The sequence below is a fragment of the Dermacentor albipictus genome, chromosome 9, assembly GCF_038994185.2.
Source record: "Dermacentor albipictus isolate Rhodes 1998 colony chromosome 9, USDA_Dalb.pri_finalv2, whole genome shotgun sequence".
Taxonomy (NCBI): Eukaryota; Metazoa; Arthropoda; class Arachnida; order Ixodida; family Ixodidae; genus Dermacentor; species Dermacentor albipictus.
The window spans coordinates 625,842-652,201 of NC_091829.1; the positions used below are offsets into that span (position 1 = coordinate 625,842).

Sequence of the window (26,360 nt, forward strand, 5' to 3'; positions counted from 1 at the left end):
TAACGCGGAAGTTGTACTGTTTGAGGGTGAAGCGCCATCAGAGAAAGGGGACATTTTTTCCCCCCCACATTGGATTAAGTAATGCCAGAGGGCAGTGTTCAGTCTCGAAGATGAATCTCACTCCGTACAAGTAAAACGACAACTTCCAGGCTGCGTAAACCAAACAGGAACGTTCCTTCTCTGAAGCGTATAGGCTTCCCATCTTGGTTTACGTCTGGCACAGAAAATTGTATGTTCCTCATTATCATCGCCAACCTGACTAAGTAACACGCCCATTCCCCTGTCGCTAGTGCCGCACTGAACTATGAATTCCTTTGTGCAGTCCGCTGCGCGAAGCACAGCGCAAGAAGGTGTTCCTTTTGTCTTTAACCCAGTGAACAATACTTAGTGCTCCCTTTTGGAATGCGTCCGTTAAAGTACTAGCTGTTCACAAATAATTCAGAATGTACCATTGAGAGTACACAGCAAGTCCCAGAAATGAACGAGTGTCTGTTTTTGTGCATGGCTGTGGAAAATCTTGAAAATCTCAAATAATAGCTGTTTTCAGCTCGGCTGGCTGTCTCGTGCTCTGGCCGACAACATGGCCTAGATAAATGACTTGCGAGCAGCCAAACCAACATTTTTCCGCCTTCATTGTCAAGTTTGCTTCCCTCAACCGTGAGAACACCTGCTTTAGGTGTGATACGTGCTGTTTTCAGCTGCCAAGAAAAAATTGCGACATCATCAAGATATTGGCAATGCTAACTCCTGCAAGTCTTTTAGGACAACATCTATCAACTTAAGAGAAGCTAAACGGCGCATTCTTCAGCCCGAAGCCAATAACGAGAGAGCGAAAAGTGTCTACAAGTGAGACAAATGCGGAATAGCGGCTGGCACTTTCTGAAAGGGGAACTTGCCAATATCCCAGCACGAAACCTGGAGTTGATATGTATTTAGCAGTGCTGCCATTTTCGATTCGTTCCTCAATGTTGGGTATTGGGTACAACTGATCCCCGGTCAAGGGTCCTTATTATGACTTCCACAAGTATAAGCGGTGACACATAGTAACTCTCAGCAGGCTCAATAACTCCCAACTCTAGCATGCGCTGTATCTCTGTCTCCATAATTTCTTCCCGTCATGGAGACACCCTGTAAGGGTGGTGTCAGCTCTATTTCATGCGTTGCGAGTTCGGTTGTACCTAGTTGATTGCTGAATCTATCGAGATATTCCCATAGCAGCCCCTTTAGCTTATCTAGCTGCTCGGGATTAAGAGTAGCCGTGCTTACTGAGTGTTCTACAACTTCTTCCAGGCTAATTTCAGAGTCGGAGGTCGCCTTACATTCATTAAACTCTGTATTAATGTCGTCTGACTCTTTCATTATGAAGTTAATGTCTCCGTCCCGCTCCACATATGGCTTCATCAAATTGCACTTTCTCACCTCCTTTCTGCGGCCGGGCACTTTCACAACATATAGTTGGTATCTAAAAGGTCGTGCAACACTTTAATGGGTCTGCCCCAGTGAACTTCAAGCTTACTTGATGAAATGAGCGCTACGAAGACGCGGACGAAAGAACACATGTACGACAGACAAGGCGCTTTGTCTATCGTACATGTGTTCTTTCGTTCGCGTCTTCGTAGCACTCATTTCATCAAGTATGCATAACCAACTCACCCACATCAAGCTTCTGCAACTTCAAGCTTGTTCTTTCTTGATGGTGTGAGGGTAATTACCTGGTCACCAGTGTGTAACGTTCGAAGCCTCACATTCCTGTCGTAATAGAGCTTGGCGTTCTTTTTTGCCACGACCATATTCTTTTCGACAAGTTCTTGTGTTTCACTTAGCCATTCCAGCAGATTCAGCATGTACTTTGCCACTGTTTGACTCTTTCCTCCTATATCTCTCTCAACATTCTTAGTGGCGAACGGAGTGTCACCCATACACTAGTTCTTCTGGCGAGAACCCTGTAGCCGCATGAGTAGCCAGAAGACAATTCTCCCAGTCTTCCTTGTGCTCGTAACAGTGTGCCCGCAAAACTCGCTTAAAGGGAAGCTGAAGAGTTTTCCAGAAAAAATGAGTGAAGAGCTGTACGTAATGGTTTTCAACCCACCGAATCCGAATATCGCATCGAAATTGAGCGAAAGAAAGCGCAAACAGGTTTTATTTCGACGAAAAGTGCAGCAGCAGATTCGGGCAGCTCGCGCGCTTCGTTTCCACCTGTGATTGGTCGGGCGCCTGTGACGTCAACATTGGTGTTCGTCTGAACCGGCCGCTGCCATCACACATGAAGCATGGTGCAAGGTGGTTTGGCGCTGTGGTTTGGCGAGACGGTAATGGTAAATTTCTAGAGCTTGCGTTTCTCTGAGGAGTTTGGCGTTGCTCCCTACATGTATACGTAGCCGGCCTCTTCAAGAAGCAAAAGATGCTGGTAGCAAGCAGTACTTTCGACACAAACGAAAGCAAAGTGTTAGCATCTCCTCGTGTTATACCCGTGTCACACGGGCACATTTGGAAGGCCTTCCAGTCGATGGCCTTCGAAACGCCAGAACTCTATCGACTCAAAGGAGTTGTCGCGCTGCTACATGGCACTTTCGAAAGGCCGTTGAGTGGTTCCGGCGTTTCTCGCCAAATTGTGTGGCGTTGCGTATCTTTATTTTCATGTCACAAAAAATTTAACAACATTAAAACCACTTAAAAGCACTATAATTTCTTTTATGTTTGTTTGTAGATTAAAACAATTGTTTATACATTGCCTTACATGTATGTTTAGTTTTTAAGTTGTTGAGTAGCGAAACTGCAGCAACGTTTGCGTCGCTACATGTCGCTGTTCCAAGGGAAGGGAAGCGTAGGGAATCACTGGATTCCAAGGGAAGGGAAGCGTAGCAGGGGACGGCAGAAAGTTAGGTGGGCGGCATGGTGGTTGCAGGGTCGGCATGGCCACAATTAGTACATGACCGGGGTTGTTGGAGAAATATGGGAGAGGCCTTTGCCCTGCAGTAGGCGTAACCAGGCTGATGATGATGATGATGATGTCGCTGTTGTCGAGAGTGTGTGTAGTTCGCGCATATCAAGTGGCAAAGATACTTTATTGAATAATTGATAACACTCATATATAGTATTTTTAGAGCATTTTGGTTTGATTTGTTCTTTCTAACCGTGAGTTGGAGCACACTGTGAACGAGAGGGCATGTTCGCACCGTTTCCGTTTCCGTTGCTCAAAGGCCATCGAGATTTCGATAGAGTTGTAAGGTGCTCCGTTGACTCGATAGACTATTGACTCGGCGGCCGTCGAAACCGCCCGTGTAGCAGCTCGAACTTGACCTTTGAGTCAACTGACTATCGGTTGGAACGCCTTCCAAACGCCCGTGTGACACGGGTATTAGAAATGTTCTCTGGTGAGTATCTTTTTTGCAAAGCTGTATTCAGCGATCGAGTGAGTTTGTTTCCGGGCAAACAACTGTACCATTATGTTCCTGCATGCCTCCTCGTGGAACGTACGGAGGGATGCGATCGTCGGCATTTGTGTGCTGCCCCAAAGCTGTCGGAAATCTACACAGACGGTTTACGGCTCAAACTTTTCCAGCTCTTGTAGCATGTGTAGTGGCCTTCATCAGCTTGCCATCCGCACACTAATCGTAACTGGAGCTGTAAAGGCGGCAAATTCCGTTGGCTACGTGAGACAGCCGCTTTCTCTCTGTGCGCGAGGGGGAGCGCAGCGTCATGGCGTGCGCCGGCTTTCAAACACAAAAAAACTTTACACTTGCACTGCATTATGGTAGCTGGATGTTGCCTGTTTCACAACACACGTGCGAATAGAAAATTAACGACGGTTTGCAACCAAACTTGCGTCAAGAGTGAGAGATGAGCATGTACCTTCCGTTCAGCGTGCTAACACGAAGGAGCTAGAAATAAATCAAAATCCAGGTTTGGACGAGTTCGTGTATTCATAAGGTCTTCCAAGACCAGTTACCATCTGCCTGCCCACACCCTTCCCACCTTTGTGCGTTCGCTGCACCGATTTTTTCGCGTTGCGTTTAGAAAGCCTGCTAGCAGAAAGTCGTACTCTCACTCACGCATTATTGATAAACTCTGGTAGTAATCGTCATCACGAAAGTGGTTAGAGCACAGCTCTGTTGTTCTTGAGCGCAAGTAATTCTTTCGATTCACAGCAGCCTCCCACTTAGCTGCAAGCTTCTTGTCTTGCGGGGACTAACGGAACATCGTCGCGGCCGCTGGTGTTCATGCAACCGTAGGCTGCACAGAACGGCGGCATGATCGGCCAACCATTTCAATTGATGTCGCGCACGTCAACTACCACTCTACATACACACAAACAAAGGAATGCAGGCTCGAGCGAGGCAGATTATGACCGCACGCACGCAGAAACAAGCGCGCTCAGGCACGGTCGCGGAGACTGTGAAGGAGCGGAACACCAGTGATGACGTCACTACGGCGCGGTTTCTGGTCTCCGCTCGCATCGTCAGCGTCAGCAGCAGCACGCGGCGCTCGACGGGAGGGCGGTGCAACAGCACAATTTTAACCGGTGATTATGTATTTCCTAAGTGAAAAATCCCGTCCAAAATTTTATGTGCATGGTTTATAAGGTTCCCGCATCCGTATATAAGCGTCTTATTGAATTCGACAGACTCTTCAGCTTCCCTTTAAGCACTCAATGTCACCTCTCCACAGTATTTGACTCAGGGTGATAAACCGAACTGTGTATTAAACGTTACCCCACACTTTTGTAAGAATGCAGAAGTCAGTGAGCTAGTGAATACTGACCCTTGATCCACCTGAATTTCGGATAGAAACCTGACTCGGGTGAATACCGTCAAAAGCGCTTCTACTACTTTGTTGGGGTGGAGTTCTTTCAGAGGGATTGCCTCTGGAAACTTCGTGGCCAGACACAACAGGGTAAACATGGTACCTGTAACCTGTCTGTCTTTGGTATAGGCCCTACCGTGTCTTTCACAAGTCGCCTGAAAGGTTCCGTTATTAAAGGGAAGCTGAAAGGTTTTCCAGAAAAAATGAGTGAACATGTGTACATAATGGTTTTCGACCCTCCGAATTCGAATATCGTATCGAAATTGAGCGAAAGAAAGCGCAAATATATTTTATTTCGACGAAAAGTGCAGCAGCGGACACGCCCAGCTCGCGCGTCTCGTTTCCGCCTGTGATTGGTCGGGCGACCCGTGACGTCAACTTTAGCGACCGACCGCTGCCGCTCCACATGAAGCGCGGTGCCAGGTAGTTTGGTGCCGTAATGGAAAATTAAGAGGTAATAGAAAATTTAGAGAGACTACGTTTTCCTGAAGAGTTCGGCGTTGCTCCCTACATGTACGAGCCGATTGCAAAGAGCCGGCCTCTCGAAGAAGCAAACGATGCTGGTGCGAGCAGTGCTTTCGACGAGAACGAAAGCGAAAGCAAACGAAAGTCTTGGGATCTCCTCGTGTTGGAAATGCTCTTTGGTGAGTATGTTTTTTGCAAAGCGATCTAGTGATCTCGCCGATCTTTCGCCGATCTAGTGAGCTCGTTTCCGGTCGAGCAACTGCAGTGTTGTGTTCATGCATGCCTCCTCGTGGAACGTAAGCGGGGATGCGATCGTCGGCATTTGTGCGCTGTCCAAAGCTGTCGGCAACCTACAAAGACGGTTCAAACACGTGAAAAGCTTCCCGGTTCATGCAGTACGTGTAGTGACCTTCATCTGTGCGCCATCCGCACACTACTCGTAACCGAAGTTGTAAAGGCGGCGAATTCCGTCGGCTACGTGACACGGTCGGTTTCTCGCTGTGCGCGAGAGACGGGGGGAGCGTAGCGTCCTGGCGTGCGCCGGCTTTCCAGCACATGCAAACTCTACATTTGCACTGCGTTATGGTAGCTGCGTGCAGGCTGTTTTACAACACACGTGCAAATAGAAAATTCGCGGCGCTTTGCGACGAAACCTGCGTCGAGGGCGGGAAATAAACATGCACCTTCCGTTCAGCGTGCTAACATGAAGGAGCTCGCAGTAAATCAAAATCCAGGTTTGGGCGAGTTCGTGTATTCATAAGGCCTTCCAACACCAGTTATCATCAGTCAGTCCGCACTCGTGCCGTCTTTGTTTTCGTTGCTCCGATCTTTTCGCGCTGCGTTTAGAAAGCTTGCTAGTGGAAATTCTGGTGATAATCGTCATCACGGAAGTGGTTGGAGCACAGCAGTGTTGTTCTTGAGGGCTTGAAATTCTTTCGCTTTACAGCAGCCTCCCACTTCCTTAAAAGCGTCTTGTCTTGTGGGAAGCAATGGAAGACAACATCGTCGCGGCCGCTGGTGTTCGTGCAACCGTAGGCTGCACAGAAAGACGGCATGATCGGCCCACCACATCAGTTGATGCTGCGCACGTTGACCACCACTCTACATACACACAGACGCACCAACAAAGAAATGCAGGGTCGATCGAAGCAGATTACGATGGCACACACGCAGAAACAAGCACGGTCAGGCACGGTCGCGCAGGCTGCGAAGGAGCAAAACACTAAAGTTGACGTCACAACACCGCGGTTTCCGGTCTCCGCTCGCATCGTCAGCGTCAGCAGCAGCGCGCGGCATTCGACGGGGGGCGGAGCTACAGCGCAATTTCAACCGACAATTACGTCGCTCCTATTTGAAAAAAAAAAAAAACCAAATTTGACCTACATGGTTTATAAGGTTCCCGCATCCGTATATGAGCGTCTTATTCAATTCGACAGACTCTTCAGCTTCCCTTTAAGGACCCTACCTTTAGTGGAGCTTTCCATGCTTCTGTTTTACCCGAGCGCTGGCAGGCGTCACATGATCTCAGTTTTTTACATCTTTGAAACAGCCAGGCCAGTAGTATTCCATAAGCATATCTACCAACCTGAAGATTTGGAAATTCGTAAAACTATCGCAGCAAGAAGGGGGGGGGGCGCACAGCAGCACTTTTTTTAAAGGGATTTACCTTTAGCGACAAGCATACTCATGTTTTCACAACCACAAGTGAAGTCCATGTCTTGTAGAGTAAAGAGCGAAAACTCCACTGGGGTACAATTTATTTTCGCAATGATTTTGCTGTTGCCGACTTTGCCTACTTCAGAAACTTCTCCGTGTAGGTTTGCTCAAAGCAAGTACCACTCTGGTGCCCCTTGACCATCAGCAGACTTTCGAGTGTTTTCTCACACACAGATGCGTGAAACTCCGAGTTTTGTTCACAGTGCTGAATATTCTCTCACATTCAGCATTGCTGTGGGGAATGGAAAGAATACCCAGCATAACCATTGAAATTCTGTGGAACCTGAGCAATCTGTTGACACTTCTAACGCATCCTAATTGCGACCACTGCATGTCGAACCTTGGCTCATTCAATGCATCAGCTGGAACCTGATATGCTTGCAAGTCTTCAAGTGTGTTGATTGCTTCTTTTGATTCACCATTCTGCTGGGGTAGGACAGCAAGGAACACCATAATAGGATAATGTATGCTGTTGAATGAAGCAATTTCGAGAGCTTGTACTTGAGCAACTTCAGCCACCTTGAGATTACGTCTTCTAGTGGGAATTTGTGGCAAATGTACATAATTGCATGACGCCTTTAAGTACGGATGTGCAGCAGGGAAGAACTGCTCTCTCTCAATGCAGCTCAGTGTCTCAAGCACAGAGTAGGTTGCACTGCCAATGAGTATGTCTTCATCACCTTTCTGGTTCTCTTCAGCTCCATAGTCAACTTCCAGCAATGAATGACACGCCATGACAACACCTGGGCGCACAAATCTAGTCAGGAGATCCTCAAAAAGATGGTTCAAGAGGCCCTTAAAGGGACATAAAGGTTACTATGAAGTCGAGTTAAAGTGATAAAGCAATGCTCTAGAACGTCTAACGTGTCAATATAATCGCGAACAGAGCTTTAGTAACCGAGAAATTGAGGTAAATGCATGACATGATTTGAGACCCCCCAGCGACATTCCGGTACTAGCCCGATGGCGAAGGCACTCCTCATAATAATTTATGTCACTAGTACTCAACTACTCGTATTAAAAAGACCATTTCATTAGGTTATAAGACGGAAGAAAATGCTACTTGTCTACTTCTGTTTGATTCTAAGAAAAAATAACATTTTGACGTTACCCTTCAGCAGTACGAGTGGTCGAAAGGTTTCGTTTTTGCTCGACTCTGCGCTGGGCACGCTTTGGAATTTCAATTGTTTCGTTATAGTGTCGTACTGCGCTGTTTCTGCTGGCTCACGAAACTTGCATCTGGAACAAGCAGCGAGAATGCCACGTCCATATGATGTCGTGGGATGCGCGAACGGTCTGCGTAACTTGGCCAAGGGCAGTTGCAGTGGCGAATCCAACATAACTTATCACTGTGTGCCAATGAGTGAACCTCTCCGTTCGAAGTGGTTAAGTACCGTACCTCTGCCACAGCGCGTTGACAGAGAGCCGAAAAATCACATAGTGTGCTCGCTGCACTTTCGTCCAGAGGATTACAAGTTCAACGCCGACTTACTGAAGTCGTGTGTAGTGCCTTTCAAAGCAATGCTTTCCCGTAGCGCTGTTCCGTCGGTCTTGCCTGCATTTTTTGAAGCACAAGACCAACTGCAGGTCACGAGGCGGTGAGTGTGGCATTTGGTTTTCAGGAAGGAAAAGCTACAAATGTGCGAATATGTACAGTGATGACATACAGCTGCCGTCGTAGTAGTACGCAACGACGCCAGCAGCGCGAGCCCTCAGCAGCAGGTCACGTTCATCAGTGCTTAAATCGCTGAAGTCAATCCCAGCATCGCGAGCCAATGTGTCGTTTTCAGGCTCGTCCATTGCAATCAGCGTCAAAGTTGGCGTCATAAAATAACGAACCAGCTTATCGTCACGCGCTTTCCCTTCCACTAGCCACCATAGTTCTGCTTTCACACTGCTGTCGGCTTTGTCTTGGCTCTGTTTCTGGCCGCGCGTTTGCGTTTTGCACAGAAAAGCTGTAGCACCGTCTGCGGGTGCTATTTGTGGGGATAGGCATTGATCTGTGAAAGGCGCAATAAATGCCCTTGTGACTGTTTGCACTACTGTATTGTCGTTCCTTTGTCCCAAGAGCACGGGAGGAAAACCCCACACATTTTACTCACAGACGGCGCAACGTCACTATGAGACCATGACGTCAACACTCCTCGATTGGAGGATGGGTGATTTGAACTGCGCTAGAGGTACGCGGACACTTCAGAACGCATTTTCTCTTTAAATAAGTCTTTTCTTCGCATGAAACAAGCGTTTCGAGGTTTCTGGGATGGTATTTCAACAGTCCACATTGACTTGATAGCAACTTTTAGTGTCCCTTTAAGTACATGAATCTGAGGAGCCTGTGCCTGAAGAAGGCAGTTTGCCTTCTCAAGAAGTGGTATGATATTTTAGATAAACAGACAGCATGCCCTGTTTAGCTGTGATAACAAAAAATAAAACAGGCGCTCCTCATGGGTCACGGTGCTGGCTTCCCCAGAATCCTTGCTGTGAAGATTCAGTTTGTTGCTTGAGGTCCAAAATGAGCTCCTTTTCTCTTTAGCGAGAGTTCATCGCTGTCAGTGCATTTTTTTTCCCCCGAGGCCTGCAGCAATCTTGTGAAGATGTGTAGCAGACTTTGGGGGTCAGTGCAGGGTTCTTGGGGGTTTGTAAGGAAGGCTTCGGAATTTTCGTGCGACTCCAAAAACAAACTCTGCTTATTGCACTGCTTTCTTTCAGATAAAAAACAAAGCTGAGTAGTGGTTTTTACTGGTTAAGCAGCCTTTTCAGACACTCCCCCAACGACAGCCAACTGGTCGGAACTCTTTAAGTCTATCTTTCCATTTTGAGCTTTTCTCTAGGTTAGAAAAAAACAGTCAACCAATGCCTCATCGACCTATAAAGGAAGACATGAAGCTCCTTTTTGGGCGGCCAAGTTGATGAGATGGCATGGGCAACTAACCCCTAACAAACCTGGTTGAGCCTCTCTCAATACAGTAGCAACACTGTTTTTCTTGCCGATTATGACATCGGCATCATCTGAACACATAGCCAACAGGTTTCCGATAGGCAAATTCCGAGAGTTCATCTTATCCAGAACCAGATTTGCAATCTTGTGACCCGTCGCTTCCCCTTGGATTGTCCCGAGGCAAAGAGGGCAGCTTTCGATTCTACTCATTCCTTTTAACGAAATATGTCACAAGAACAGGGTAAAGCTGCGTATCCTTATTGTTACTGCCATCCACAGCGTTCGAAAATACTTGCTGTTTTAGGGAATTCAGCCAAGGAGTCTCCGCGTTGGCGGCCATTTCCCGAACAATTGACGTTGTATTTGTTCATCCACAGGCGTAGCGTTTTGCTTCTTTGCACTTGCGGAAAATTTTCTGGAAAAACGGTCTCGCATGATTGCTGGCACTCAGCAGGATGTTGTGTTCAACTAAAAATGCCGCGAAGAGGCATTCTGCATGAATCACACCGAGGTGGTTGTCACTCCGTACAAAACTTTCTAGGCTTGGCTGGCTGTCCACAGCTCGCAAGTATGCTTGATGCTTTATCGAAGCTATGTGGACCCAGACTTGCCACCATGCGAGATGTTCACATCACAGGCACATGTGGTGCAGAATTTGAACTTCTCCCCTTTCTTCGACGGCATGAAGCACGGAAATTCTGCCATGTACGATTTCAAAAACACTTGGAAGTACTGTCGGGGCTTCGAGCCTGCCACTGCACCGTGAAGCCGCTACAGGCCGGAGTCGCACTGCGTCCGATACGGCAGCTAGTCTCACAAACAGCGAGGCCAACACTGCAGTGATTGAAGCTGACTGAAGTCCAAACCTGCGCGCCTGTGTGAACAAAGGCAACAGTATGGCAACAGGTTTATGGAGGCACTGGAGGCGCTACCGAGCTTTGGATATGGATTCGTGACCCCCCCTAGTGGATGACAAGTCGCTACAACCTTGCAGCTGCTGATGATGATACCATGCATACGTATTGCCCTCTCGTGGTGGCGCAAGGTAGCACGGCGTAGCTTTACTACATTTTCACGCTTTTTATCTCGCAAATAAAATGTTTTCCAAAAAATTTCAAGCAAGATTCGTAAAATCGTAAGACTGCTCGAAATTCGTACATTTTACAGAAAATTGGGAAGAGTTGACAGGCATGCATAAGCGATCTTTCTTTTGATTTGTTTATGCCTACGTAGCCAGACCACCCATTTACACAACAAAGACCCAAAAGGTCCTCTCTGTGCTTAGTAGGTATGTATGACTAATCGATACAGAATCTAGCCCCTTTCGGTCTGTGTAGTGCCAATATAACAAGCCTTCTTTATAGTGCATCGTCATGTTGTGCCTAGGAATGCCTTCTTTAGCTGTTCCATGTAATTCAGCTAGGCTGATGCCATTCTTTTGCTCGGATGCCAGTGACTGTCCACATGTAACAGCCGATCAAAGTTCTTTGAGGCTGGTGACAGTAAGTTGCTGTCTTGCTTGCAAATGCATCAGCTGGCTCTCCCTGTAGGCGTGAACTTTGACACATGCCTTGTGATACACCCTTTTTGAGCTGGTCAGCTGGCAGGATTTCCTCAACCGCTTTTTCATCACTTGAGCCTAGCTCAGCTTCTGTTGCCGAGGCTAGCTCATTTGCTACTTCTGCTAGAGCGGCTTTTGCATTTTCAGAAAGAAGCGATGCAATTTGGCGAGCTTGGGATTGCGTCAACGCCTGTACTACGCTCCCTTTAAGTTTCAGTCCCTTCTCACGCGATAATTGATCCAACTGATTGGAAAAAGAGTAAGGTGACTGCAGCAACAAGAATTTGGTAACTGCAGGCTCGGTCATGAGCTCCCCAAACGGCCCATTGATTTTCACTTTCGCCATCGGCAGACGCATGCCGTGTTCTTCCACAACCTGCTTAATCCACGCTATTTCTCTGGTGATGTCATCTACGGTCACGTAAGATGGATGGACAGTGTTTATGGTGCCGGCACTGTCTCGTAGCACCCAGCATGGTTTTCCATTATATGCAGGTCGTGAAGATATTGGCTTAAATGTTCCATGTTCTTGTCTCTTTCATCCATGTAGGAAAAAACTACGCTAGGCTTCCCACAGTTCACAGCAATGTGACCGAGTTTGTAGATCTTATAGCAGTGGATTGGTCTAAAAGCTTCGAAATTCTTTTTCTGCTTCTTTTGTGCAGTTTCGCCATTTGATCTCCTCAGTCTTTTCTGACATCCTTTTCTCCGCGTCTACATGCTTCGGTCGTTTCCAGCGAAAATTGTTTCCATGGTCTATTTCTATCGTCCAAACTTCCGTCCTCGACACTCAGCTTTCTTTGCATTGTGTACTCTTTGGCTAATTCGGCCACCCTTTCCACAGTGTCTACGTTTCCTCTGTCTTGCACCCACAGCTTCAGTGATTGTGGTATGGTTTTGTAAAACTGCTCTTAGACACACACACTCAATCATGTCTCTGCTCCCGTACACCTCCATGCTTTTCAACCACTTGACTGAGGTTGCCTTTAAGCCATATGCAAACTCTGGTTATCCCTCGCTATCCTTCTTGCCCATGCTTCGAAACCTTTGCCGAAAAGCTTTGCCTAAAAGGCGGCACTTCTTCGAAAGACTAGCCTTAACCTTCACATAATCATACGCTTCCTCTGCACCGAGTCTGGTGATTACTTCAGCAGCTTCACACGGCAAAAAAGACAGCAACCTCTGTGGCCATATACTTGAAGTGATGTTCATCTTCTCGAAAGTCTATTCAAAATTTCTTAGGAACAACCCTATGTCGTTCCCGACTTCAAATGGCCTTTACAGCCTGTCCATGCGGCATGATTCTGCCGCACTTGATCGTTCCAGAGACCCTTCACTCGCTCGAGACAACTCCAAATGTTTACTTTCAAGGTCAAGTTGCATTTTTTAAAACTTGCTATCTCTCTCACGTTACTCTCTGTTCTGTTCGCTCTCTCTGTTCCGTTTCTCTCTTTACCTAAAAAGTTATAACCCAATTCAAATGTCCTCCTTACTGGCTTGTTCAGAAATCAGCTTTAATATTTCCAATTTCATCATTTCTTTGTATACTTTTAGGCCCTGTTCCTCACTGACAACCAACAATTCATCTCTCAGCAGTGTCCTCAAATCCATGATTACTGCTTTACTGCCCTCGTCCTGCTTGCTAAACATAACTAGATAAACACAACCTAGCCAACAATCAACAATCCTGCTCCCCTACTGTTGCAAACTGAACAACCACAAAATTAAGCCTAGAGAGTCAAAGCAAAAACCAAGCACTCGCCACCGACACAGCACCACGTCGGAAAGCATATCCCACTGCTGCCACCAGTTGTAAGAGTTGGGGTCGGACATGTCAAAAGGGGTAGCTGGTCCATGCCACCATCCGACTCATCCACGCTAAGGACGTTGTTGAAGGGAAGAATGTGTTCTCATTGAGGACAAGGAGTAATGGATTTATTTACAACATCTACATGAAGAGTGGAGAATGTTACATCTCATCAGTCTAGCATGACTGAAAATGAAGCACACCAAGATGTCAAAAACGGCTGTTTAAAGCCTCCTCTGTCCTCCCTAGATCCCCAGGCCAGAGAAATTGCTGTCACACCTTCATCCAATCAGGGCATCCAAAATCGTCGAAGGACCCGCGTTGAGGGCAAGGGTTCACACAATCACTCTTGCACTTTTGTTCACTGAACAGACAGAAAGGAGGGGAGCTTCATAGACAGGTATTGTCACGCTTGACTCAGGCTGGCATGTCTTGGTTCCTGGAATGAACCAGCAGTTAGCTGGGACATATGACAAACGATCGTGGCGGTTGTTACTGGAGTCTGGGAGAAAACATTGCAGAACACCCTTTTCCAGGAGTTTCTTGCTCCCATTGGTCTGTGATGGCGACAGTGAACCAACAAACCACACTAGATCCGCCAAAGGTGTCTCACCTTGCTGGCACCACAGGGCTGTCCGAGGGGGACGCACTGCCAGCTTCACGAAGTGATTTTTTGCGGTGTCACTATTCCTGCTGGTTGATCATAACAACACATAGTACCACAAAAGGTGCTGAAGTCACCCTTGAAACAAAATTATTACTATTTTTTTAAAATTTAGACAGAGCCAAGTACTCATACTACACTATCTCTTCAACATTTCTGTGTACAGCCAGTTCTGTTAAGCAGTTTTTCACAAACGTAACCTGTCTGCTACATTACAATCGCTTGTGCATTTAACAAGTCTATACAGCTGTCGTTGTCTTTTTTGTTCTTTTGCTATAATATTTATTATCCTTTGCTATAATATTTATTATTCTGCCATTTGACATAAATATGGGAGTGTCCTTACTGTTGCCGACAGTTCAGCTGACACTTGCTCTGTAAATAGAGGCGGGTGGTAGCCATGCCAGGTTGGCTTTATTGCCATCTATCAAACCCCATTAGTAAAGGACCACCACCAGTTAGGGGGTGACATGGCTGGTCAACTACAGCTCCTGTGTAAGAAAAGAAGGGAGTCTCCATAAGACTTATGCAATCAGGGCTACAGCCCCTACTAACTCCTCACCTGATGGGCACTCTCCGTTGCTGACAGGCCATCCACCAGCTCCAGCTGCAGTGAGCCACTCACCAGTGGCACCTGCAGAGATGCAGCATTCAGTGAGTTACAACTGTCGTTGCAGGTGTTTTGACAGACAGTAGGGTGTATTCATGAGTCAAAGCCTAGACAAGCAGTGGCTATGCAGGGTAGAAAAGAAACCCACTTTACAGGGATAGAATTACTGGCAACGTTTTGAAAAAGATGTACTGTAATTTCTTGAGGATTTCTATGGCTTACATTTCCTTCACATGCTTGTTTTGAACATTCATTTACATTCACTTTAGAAGCCTGCTATGCTCTCTACTTTGTCAATCTCTACAAGCTTTGGCCAAACTTTCAGTACTGAGAAATTTAAAAGCATTCAGTGCAAATAAATGTTAAATTTAAAACCCATGTTGCAACAAGTGGTGCCTGCTTTGCACCTCCATAGAGATGGCTTCCTCATACTTATGGAAGGTTATGGAACATATCATCAATAGGACGGAAAAATAAATGCAGGAATGGCTCTCCATTGCACCATGACATGCTTGCAGTAGCAGAACATGCCAGGAAGTGACATGTGGGCACTATGTTTTCATTAGATGCTTCCCAACTTTATATGACTGCAATGAAGTTTTAAACATGGATTAGTGGTGTATGGCCTCTGAGACATCCTGCTGCTGCGACAGCACGGGCCAGCATATAGTCTTGAAGGCCATTCCTTTGACATATAGGAATGTCATATCTTGTATTCAGAAACGTAGAACACACTGTGCACAATCTAAAATGCATGAAAAAAGCCAAGTTCATTCTTTCAATTGAATTCAGAGCATCAAAGGTGCAGACAGATAGTGACAAGCCAGCTCTAAAACACCTACATGTTGCTGTCAGCTCACATAATACAAAAAAGTGGGTGCCAGAAACCAGAGGAAACAAAATGTCCAGCATTTTTTGGACACCACTGATGTCATTGGCTGTGGTCAGCAAGTTGCTTTGCTATTACTGCAACCCACAGCAGTCGCATAACAGCCACGACAAACCAAAGACAATTCATCTGCTTAATTAATAAGCTTGTTTGGCAGTTCTTATAGGGAACAAGAATATGGTTTAATGGCACAGCCAGCAAAGTGCATTTACGCGAGTTTTGCATGGATGCCACAAGGTGGCACTATTACAGGGCTAAGGCTAGAAGTACTGCATACCTTGTCTTGCCACTGCACTACTACAGGGCTAAGGCTAGAAGTACTGCATACCTTGTCTTGCCACTGCCGATTGGCCAGTCACCAAGAATACCCCCCACCCCAAATGATCCATGCCATGATGAGGGGATGCATAAAGGAGATGAAGCAATCAGTCGCAATCTCCACACGTGCTAGTGATCAACGAGGATGCATTTTGTATTTTGTGTTGTTTGACTAAAAAGCTTTTTAGCGGTTCAGAAAAGAAAATGCCTAGAGGTATGTTTTAAGGTGCAACAACCACTGGGAGTTCTGGAAAGAACTTTATGAAATACTTATGTCACTGGAACCAAGTTCCAGTGACTTTAGCTAAGGTGGCCTGTCGATACTTTGGCCACCTGGGCTGAAAGGCATCATGATATAACGAGGAGCACATGACCAAGTGATACTGTGCTAGCATGAATATGACCAACGGTTTTCTTGATGTCCCTAGTAGCTCAGTCAAGTGCTTCGGTGATCAGGCCAAGGACCATGCAGTTGGCCAGCACCTTCAGCAAGATTCTACAGGGTGTCCCAGCTCACTTTAACCAGAGTTTAAAAATACGCAAATGCTACATAACTGGACGGAACAAAGATAATGTTGTTTGTTGTCGCTTGGAGATACTCAAACAATTCTTTTCGATCTGTCTAATTGGATGATTAGTCTTAATTAATAAACTTCTCAAATATTATATTTAGATGAAAAGTGTCAATAAGAAAATTGTAGAGGAACATGAAAAGCTCCCGATACAGCTTTCTGTTGCTCAATACTTGCTACACAAAGGTGTTCTTGCGAGTGTGAAAGAAGCCCGCGAATACACACAAAGTGCCTCAAGCAGCCAGTCGCGCGGCAATTTCGCGTGCATTTGTGGGCTTCTTTCACACTAAAAAAAAAACACTTTTATGTAGCATGTATTGAGGAATAGAAAGTTGTATCGGGAGTTTTTCATGTCGCTCTACAATTTTCTCATCAACATTCTTCACATAATTTTAATATCTGAGGAGCTGATGAATTATTTAGGACTAATCTAATTACCCAGAAAAAATATAGTTTGAGTATCTCCAAGCGACAGCAAACAAAATGACCTTTGTTCTGTCCAGTTACGTGGCACTTGCACATTTTTAAACTCTCGCTAAAGTTAGCTGGGACGCTCTCTATATTGAGTGCTTACATTGACAGGTTGGCTTCAAGAGAAGCGCATCTTGATAGCGAAGGTGTGTTGACACAGACCTTACACAAGATTACCAGCCATTGGAGGGGTACTGAGATTATATTTTTGTACCATTAATTTGTTTTTTACATTAAATGAAGGCCCTAGGTTTTTAAGCTCTAGAAAAAATAGTGACAAGCATCAAAATGCCATAAACAATTTATTATTGTAACGGAGATACGAAAGGCAGGGATAAAGAAGGGAGGACAAAGGCCCGTATTCACAAACCAACCTTATACTTATCTTTTGCCTTCCTTACCTTTTCAGCGCCTTAACGCGTTTCATAAACAAACCTTGTGCTTAAGTCGAACCTTTCCTTAACCTTACCGGCTCGGAAAAGGAGCGTTCCTTAAGGTAGCTCGGCAGCTACCTTAAGGCGCCAGTTATTATGGCCGACCACGCAAGCAGCTTTTCGGAGCTAGTCGATTTTGTCGCCCTATTAAGGGAAGCCGATGTTCGCAAAGCCCTTCCTTATGTAAAGCTCATCCGGCGTGTACTCAGGGACCGTCAGAATGTCACGGAGATGTACAACGACGGCGAGTTTCTTGGCAGGTTCCGCTTTTCAAAACGAACGGTGGTACACCTTCTCTCCATCCTGCCACTTGCTCCGAGCCCAGACGATCGCGGTTCGCCCGTGCTGCTACTTCTCTTTCAAGTTGTCCCAACGCTTGCGTAGCTGATGCTCCGTGCGCGGGTGGACTCCGTTCTTTACTGTTGAACTGTTGTTCTATCTGCTGCCATTTCTTTTTCTTCTCGCTCAGGGACACCGCATCAGTACGCTTGTTCTCCAGCACGTTGCTCTCTCTCGTCACCAAGTCAATAAAAATTCCCCGCTCCTCCTCCGTAAAGTTGTTTTTTTTTCCTCTCAGTGGCCATTCCCACAACAGATCTTACAATAAGCAAACGAACACTTCAAAACACAAATAAATGAACAAATAAGGAAATAAATAAATAAATAGCGCAATATTTACAGCATCTAACGCAAGTTATAGCTAACACACAAGAGAAAAAGTGAAGGAACTGCGCTCGAGCACCGCAAAATGGAAATAAGAAATGAAGCACCGCAAATGGAAAAAAAAACGGCAACGCGTGTTGCCATGGCAACACGCGTTGCCGTTTTTTTGCGCGTCTCTCATCTGCAGATGAGAGACGCGCAACAGCTAGAACTCTCTCTTTTGACATTGCTTTTTCACAACGCGTAATAATGCGCCATCCAATTTTTATATTTATTGTTCTCAGCGACAAAAATGTGTTTCCTTTTTAATAACTGAGCGGTTTAAGGCCAAGAAAAGTTCATAGCCTCGCACCCATGCTCATCTCTTATGACGATAAGGCCGCCTTCGATAAGGACGCCTTTTCACGCAATAAGGGACGCTTCTGAATCATACCTTGGCCTTTTCTCAACCTTATACTTTCCTTATCCTTATAAAAGGGCGCCTTATAGCGTTAAGATAAGGTTGGTTTGTGAATACGGGCCAAAGAGAAGGAAGAGCTTTGGAGGCCGAACTGCGTTACCACCATTGTCCATCTCTCGTGAATAAAACCATTTCATCACAACTATTCGTAACAGTAGCGGTGGAAGGTACTGGGTAATCGACACCTGAAGATGGAGGCTGAACCACAAGTTCTTTGACAGAGCCTTCGCTTTGCCGGACTTCTACCGAAGCCACCAGAGTTGAACATGGCCAATGATGCAGACAAACAATGGCCCATTCTAACTAAAGCCCCTTAAACTTCGTAAAGTAGTGCCACTCTCCTCCTCTGTCTTTACTCCTCGTTTCTCCTCTCTTTCACGGTCCCTCCTCGACCGTGGCGCCGCCTACGATGCTCGAGCGCAGCAGACGATCTTTCACAGAGTGAATGCATGCATAGCAAGGCAGTGCTCTTTACGCGTTCACGTTGGCTTTCCAGCTCCGCGTAACTTCGTGTACAGCATAGAATTTCTAGTCGGATGGTTATACAAATTCAGTAACAGCAGCTTTTGTTTCATTTTTTGATAACTATTTCTTTAAAGTATCTGAAGGAGTGTTAACGCTGTGCGTTGAGGACTGCGAATGTATCGCATACCCTACAATTAGGTACGCAACATTTTTCAAGGGCGTGTCGCAAGATCTTGTTGCGAATGGTTGTAAATAACACGTTTAGCATTGAATTACAACATTTTGACTTCCAGGAAGCCCTCAACCTAAAGAATCCGCGCCGCCTTTACCATATGAATTCGCAGCGCGTATCAGCTATGACGTACAAAGGCTGACGGAGATCACTGCTCTGAAGGTTCGAAAGTGTATTACAAGCGACAGTGCCACTAACGTGCGTGCTTGCCAATCTAAGCGCGCGCAAAGGCAGGAGGTGGGCGTTGGTGCTATTATGTTTCTCGTGTCTCAACGTCGACAGAAATACTGCGGCTGATCATCGAGTCGGGACTCTGCGTACACAAGAAAATAAAATAAGTTTTTAGCATTCGTGCGCGAAGCGGGAGCGTGATAACCATGCTTGACTCAATCTCAAACAATACCACTGTGGGCTTCAGTAATTTTTTTCAGGTTAATGACTTATCACGAATAACACTTCATCGTGCGTTGGTTCGTCCGTTTACTAAGTGACGTACTTGTCGTGAACCAAGTTGCACTGAGGTGCATGCATTGAGGACGGTTGCACTCCCTCCGAAGTAACATTTGCAAGACAGAACTTTATTAGTCAAGTCATGATCGCGCAAAGAATTCCCCCGCCATGACGCGGCCGAAATTGCAGGAAGTGAAATGATGTTTTATCTATAGGTCAAAATGATATGAAACGGCGTTCGAGTTGCAAGGTAACAGTTTATTTTCAGCATAGATGCATTACAGATTTGCCTTTGCAGTCACAAGTCCATGGGCACCATTTATTGTCGCATTGCGTAAATAAATGCACCAGCCTAAGAGTCCTACAGTAAGCGCGTGTCAATTAGGCATAGTGACTGTAGAAACTAATAGGGGAATGAATGAGCAAGCGAACGACTAAACGAGCGTGCGAACGAACGAGCAAACGACTAAGCACGAATGACGACTAAACCAGCCAAAGAACGGGCGGGTGACCGCACTTTTTCTTTGCCAGTGCTCCACGGCCGCATCTTAAGCTTTGCACACTTTAGAGCTCATGCGAATTAGCACATATGTCTCAAGTACCTATGATGCTGTTGCTCGGCGACGAACGCACCGCGTAACACTGTTTCGGGAGAGCACGCGCATTTTTCATCGGTGCCTCTGTATCGCAAATCCATCGGGCGACCGTCAACGAGGAACACGAACAAATGAAGGAAACAAAGCTATTCTATCTAAAGAAGGCTGGTAAGTAACCACAAAGGGCAGAGAGCTGCTCTCCTGAGGCGCTTTCATGATCGAGACTGAAATTTTGTCAAAAGGACTGCGCCGAATCTTAAAAATTTCGTAATCATGTTATCGCACGCAACCTTGCGTGCACGCAAACTCAAGCCGGTTGGCATAATTATTATCAAGCACGATTAAGCGCACCAAATACGACTAACACGACCACGTAGTGCGTATATAAACAAAGCAGACATTGCGTAAAAATCGCGTTAAAGCGTGCGCACAAATGACAACATGCACAGTGAACTGTGCAATATCTACTACGTTATTGCCTTCAGCACAATACGCAAGCCTGGCAATTACTATACTCTGAGAGACACGCAACTTGCCCCACATAGTCACGGGGAAGAAGTTGGTCAGAAGTTCTCCCTCCCGATTCGGTGAAGCCACGTCTTTCTCCTTGACCCGTCGTGCTTACCGGACGGCATTGCGAACAGATTTTTGCCTTTGCTAAAACTATATTGGCATCCGAATGCGCAGTAGGTCTTGGTCACAGAAAATGACATGAAGCGACATCGCACTTGCCACAAAAAATCCTTCAAGGCATTCACAAAATCAAAACAACACAAAATAGGAATGGGAGAAATGGCGCCAACAAGCACCGCTTCTCGAGCAAAAATGGCACTGAAGCGTGACTGTATACAAACGAAGCCGGCGCAAGGGGCCACATGATGCCATTAGGCCAATAGCGACGTGGCGTCGGCGTCTGCCAGAGTGCTCGAGGAGGAGGCGGCATTCTTCAAAGCGTGGCACTACTTTACAAAGTTTAAGGGGCTTTAATTCTAACCGCTGTGCCAGCCAGTTCCATACGACAACAAAGAGATGCGCTTCCCTTTCTTGGAAGACCAGACAAAGACGTTGAGGAATGGCTCATAGATTATCAACGGGTGAGCGCTGCCAACAAGTGGAATAGCGCTTCTCAGCTTTCGAACATCATGTTCCTTCTTAACAGGTACTGCAATAGTGTGTTAGTGTGTTTCGACAATCACAAAGAAACGTTAACAACTCAGGGCAGGTTTGTTTCCGAAATTGAAGAACGATTCTGTGATTTCATGACGAAAAAGGGCAGAACAGACACTACTGCAACGCACGCAAGTGCCAGGTGAAACTTGCATGACTGACATTGAGGCCGTAATAGTACTGTAGGATGAAGGACTCTGGATTGTCTGAGGAAGACAAAGTCGAGCACAGCCTAAAAGGTGTCACCTAGGAAGTTTACTGCTTCCTCATCACAAAAGACACCCTGGTTTCCATTGCCAACATCATTCGTGACTGTCGCACTTTCAAATAACTTAAGACAAGGCGCATCACGCCGAAGTTTGGCAGGCTAGCCGATGTGGCGACAGTTGCAAGCATAGATAGCAACCAGTAGCTCGATGTTGCATCAATGATCCAACAAATAGTTTGCCTGCACATGCGAGTGACACACCTAGGCACGCATAGCTCCCGCTTGCCACTAGACATTGAGCCAAACATTGCATTCTTGTCCTCGTATCCTGTGGCGAGGGGCATTGAGGATTATGAACTCTCACCTCAACCACAGGCACGTCTCTACGACAGGGTTCCTACTTAGACGCTTGGCCATAACAAGAACAGCCGTATTTTTACGTGCAAGACTCTGACTTATGATGTCAGGCCGCGACAAGAACAGCACCGACCCTACTACCTTTAGACCGGTACAACGGATTCCAGCGAGAAGCAGAGACATGTTAACCACCTGACAACAAACTTTCTCGTTGCCCACAGTGGCCTAGCATTCGTATTGAGGAACATGCTGTGAACTGCGACCCTCCCATGTGCTACAACTGCGGTTCCACAGGCCGTATAGCTCGGTATTGTAAGCAATGCCGTCAATCATCACCAATGTTCTTGCCACATGGAAGCCATACTTCATATGACTTGTGGACGACTGATTTGCTTCCAAGGGAGTGTTTCTTGCACAAGACCAGACGTCGCGTTCTGCCAGCATTCCAGCGGAGTTTGACAGCACCCCATTGCTCTTCGTCCCTTTGCGCCGTTCATCTTCACTGCCGCTGGGAAACTAGCATATGTGGCCAATGGATGTGAGGTCACAGGATGGTCTTTGCAAGAAATACCTCTGCCTGTTGTGATGTTCAAAAGCAAAGTGACTGTGTTGATTGACAAAATATTGACCATGGCGATAGTTGATACTGGGGTGACTGTGTCGGTGATGAGCCTCGCTTTCAAGAACTGTCTAGACCATAGGTTTCTGTTTTCTTGGAACGACGCTATTACCTTTCGTGGAGTAGGCAGCGAGTGGCTTTATTCACTTGGTGTTTGTGCTGTGAGTGTTTTGTTGGCTGCGAAATTGTTTGTGTCAGAATTCCTTGTTCTTTCTCGCTGATCGCATGACGTAATTCTTGGTATCACTTTCTTCAACAATGCATCACTTCTGTGGACTGTGGTAATGGCGAAATACCGTTGAACAAGTTATTTATACCAGCACTTTCCAAACAAAGCCCGCATGGCGAAGACAGGGACACACTCAGTGTTCTTGATAAAGTGAACGCACCATTACGGTAGCTAATGCCTGTTCGTGTATCTTCAACTACCACCGACACTTGTGACCTTGAAGATAGGCCTCTCAGCATAAACTGTGCTAAAAAACGTACTTGTGCCCTGCTCCGTCGTACGCATGACGAAAGTAGTTGCCACATTATGGGCGCTGAACTGTTTCACCGCGCCGGTTGTCCTCCCTCGTGGTATGAAAATTTCTCTCTTCGATGAAGCCTCATGCAGTTCAATAGTGGCACTAATCGGGGACCTCATTACAGCTTGCTCTCCTTGCGATAATTGCCATTCTTTCTGAAGAAATGCTTGGTATGATTAGCAAGGCTCTCTGTACATCGGAACGGCAAGTACTGGTACAGGTCCTTTGCTGGCATGTTGCTGCATTTGACTTCACACATGGAGATGCAGCACTTCATTTACCATAGTCCCATGCTCGCCACAGAATAAATACCGGCTCAACAAACGACATCCACCAGAAGCCCTGCCAAGTGTCATCGTCCAAGCGCAAAGTTATTGCAGAACAAGTCAAGGAGATGATGAACAAAGGTGTCATTCAAGGGTCGTCTAGCCCATGGGCAACACCAGCATTCGTGGTTCGAAAAAAAAAAAAAAGAAGACGAAAATAAGGCTCATGGAGATTCTGCTTGGATTACAGACGTCTAAACACGGTGACGAAAAAGGATGTATGTCGATCTTCTATCACAAATCGATGACATCACTGATTGCTTAAATGCTGCTTCTTATTTCTGAACACTTGATTTGCGATCAGGCTATTGGCAAGTACCTATGGATAATACCTGATGAAATACCTGACGAAATACCTGATGCCAAGAAAAAGACTAGCGAGTCCAGATGGCCTATTCGAATTTAACGTTGTGCCTTTTGGCCTTTGCAATGCTCCTGTCACCTTTGAAAGATTTATGGACGCAGTACTGCATGGCCTAAAGTGGAAGATATGCACGTGTTACCTTGATGATGCTGCAACCTTTCGCCATACATTTGAAGAACACAACGACGGCATCAGCTTTGTTTTCAACTGCACTGCAAAAGCTGGACTGGTTCTGAACTAAAAAAATATGACAGTTCAGTGAACGTCAAATACTGGTCCTGGGACACTTAGTCGACAAGGATGGCATCAGACCCAATCCTCGTAAGATTGAAGTGGTCAGCTCCTTCAACCCAGTACAGTCAGCATGAGAACTTCATCCATCAATTCGCCTATGTTCGTATTTTCATCGTTTTGTTCGCTAGTTTGCCGACATTGTTTACCCATTGACAAGTATTCTGTGGCAAAAATGCAGTCTACAATTGGACACCAGAGTGTAACGCATCATTCTCTCAAGTGAAGTTTATACTAACGTCAGCACCCAGGGCGTCTACCAAGTTGACATCTCCAAATGCCTTGAGTTTTCCAGGTATTCCCCGAGTGGCTTTGCAAGATTCCCTGAGTGATGCAGAACTATGTTTTATGTCAAGATGAGCTGAAACCATATCGCCCGGTGCTGTCACTCTCCAGTAAGCAGATGAAAAAAAAAATCTACTTAATCCAATTTGAATACTAAGGAGTAGTGTTTATGTTATGCAAAAAGAGAATAGAAGGGAGGGGTCAGTAAAATACACAGCAAATAAAATGTCTTCGAAAAAAATTGCAAATTAAGTCAGACATTTTCAAATACGAATAAAAAAGGAGATGCATACAAAAGCAAATATTTTCGAATATGAGCTATTTCTATCAACTGATAGCAAGCTCAGTGGTATGAGGCCCAAACTTTGTCACAATTGAGATTCTCTATCAACAGCTCTATCAACCTCAACTGACCTGACATACTCTCAAAAACATTTTTTTTTTTTTTGAAACACAACACTGAGGCCCGCACACGACGCCTCAGTGTTGTGTTTCACTGCTTTAAAGAGTTTATATTGGTTTGGATGACGGACACTTGCATCTCGGCATCTGCCAACACTTTTTTTTTTTTTTTTGAGCTCAAGCTCCTTCAAAACGGTAACAGCACACTTCCTTTCCCGTTCATTCCTCAATGCATAGGTCCCTTCTGTTCTTGTACTCCTTCTGCCACTCGTTCGCCCCATGGACCATTTGAAGCATCTTCTTGGTCAGTTGCACAGTCCACGTCTGAGTTTTCAAACTTCTTAGGGGCCGCGAAAACGGCTGAAAAATCGGCCAGTTGGAAAAAAATAAATGCATGTGATTTACTGCCCTTAAGGGCTCAAACCTCCACAGGCACATTCGAAAATTCTGTAACTGCCTGTTGGTAAACGTATGAGGCATATCGCTGCTTGTACTGTGACAGGAAATACCAGGTGCACGCATGTATAAGTAAAGGGGTGGAGACATAAAAGTTTTCGTTCATGTGTTCTTCAATTCAACCGTTGCGTACTGCTTCAGGAAGCACGATACACACCGCGGGATTCATATATACCCGATAAATATTTTAATAATAGCATTATTATACCGAGCGGTTTCGGTTTCAGTTTCTGGGCTCCGAGTGATGCTATGACGTCATAGGAGAGGAAACGCAACATGGCTTGGTCACATGGGTCACAAAAATAGTGACGGACAACTATGCTGTGTCGTCTGCTCGCACATACGCGTGCTCCGCCAGCAGAGGTAAACAACTGGCGATTCGAAGTGCATGTTGCGATTATTATAATTATTGCAAAGAGCGACAACAGTAAGAAAATATTGTGGCTTGTGAGAGTCGGTGATTAATTCAGAAGCGCCGTAACTTTTAGCTTTGAAATGATCCAGAAAAGGCCTAGAGACAATATCTGCGGCGCCAAATGATCAGAGGCAGTGAGGCTGCCGTCAGTGCCAGAGTGACCACTCCTCGGTCGCCGCTTCGCAGTACGGCTGCCGCACAAATAGATCCCGGGCCCATCCTCTCTACTGCAAGGAAATCTTGCCATTCGCGAGCAAAACCGCCGTCACACAGCAGCCCACAAACGGCGTGCGGCGAGTTTCCGTGCCGGTAACGTGGACGGGCCCTTCACAAGGCCAAGCGAATGAGAGACCGCTCCAAGCTGCCGAACTGTGCGACTACGCGAGGAGAGAAGCGGGCAACATGAACGCTGCATATCTTGGTCCCTTTCAGAGTAGGCCGGCTAGTGTTACACTCAACATGTAAAGGCCCATCCGCACGCAGTTTGCCATTCGCGGGCCGCCGTGTAGCGTTCGTGTTGTCCACTTCTCTCCTCCTGTGTCCATGTCTGCACGCCTTACATCTTCTTTGCATTAAGAAAGGGTTTCTATGTGCCTGTAGCTCGGTCATATTGGAGGCTATGCTCGGTCGCTCGGCTCAGCAGGCTCCGTAATCGGCATTTCATCACTGCTCATCATACGTCACGTTTTTGTACTAGTGTGCTATGACGTCAATATTTTCGTTCCTCCGCTGTGACGTCATAACTGCCACGCTAGCAATGGGTCTCGACTACGAGAAGGAGCCTTTAATGACATTTTGGAGGTGAATTAAAATTATTTTGAAATGTTTG

At 46.1% G+C, this 26,360-nt stretch overlaps 1 protein-coding gene across 3 annotated transcripts in view; it reads right to left on the reverse strand.

The window, feature by feature from the left end:
• Window positions 1-13,563: 13,563 nt before the first annotated feature.
• The window catches only part of LOC135909205 (nuclear pore membrane glycoprotein 210-like), a 286,256-nt gene continuing 273,459 nt past the window's right edge, over window positions 13,564-26,360 (reverse strand). Inside the window, exons 20-22 of one of the 3 annotated variants that reach the window (XR_010566632.2) lie at window positions 14,517-14,588; window positions 14,301-14,445; window positions 13,564-13,729 (exon numbers count right to left, since the gene is read on the reverse strand). Coding sequence is in view for 2 of the 3 variants with exons in the window: in XM_065441064.2 (XP_065297136.1) it covers window positions 14,437-14,445; window positions 14,517-14,588 (81 nt within the window). In the remaining variant the exon portion in view is untranslated. Of the gene's footprint in view, window positions 14,446-14,516; window positions 14,589-26,360 lie in introns of all 3 variants that reach the window. The other 2 variants (XM_065441064.2, XM_065441065.2) reach the window with 2 other exon arrangements.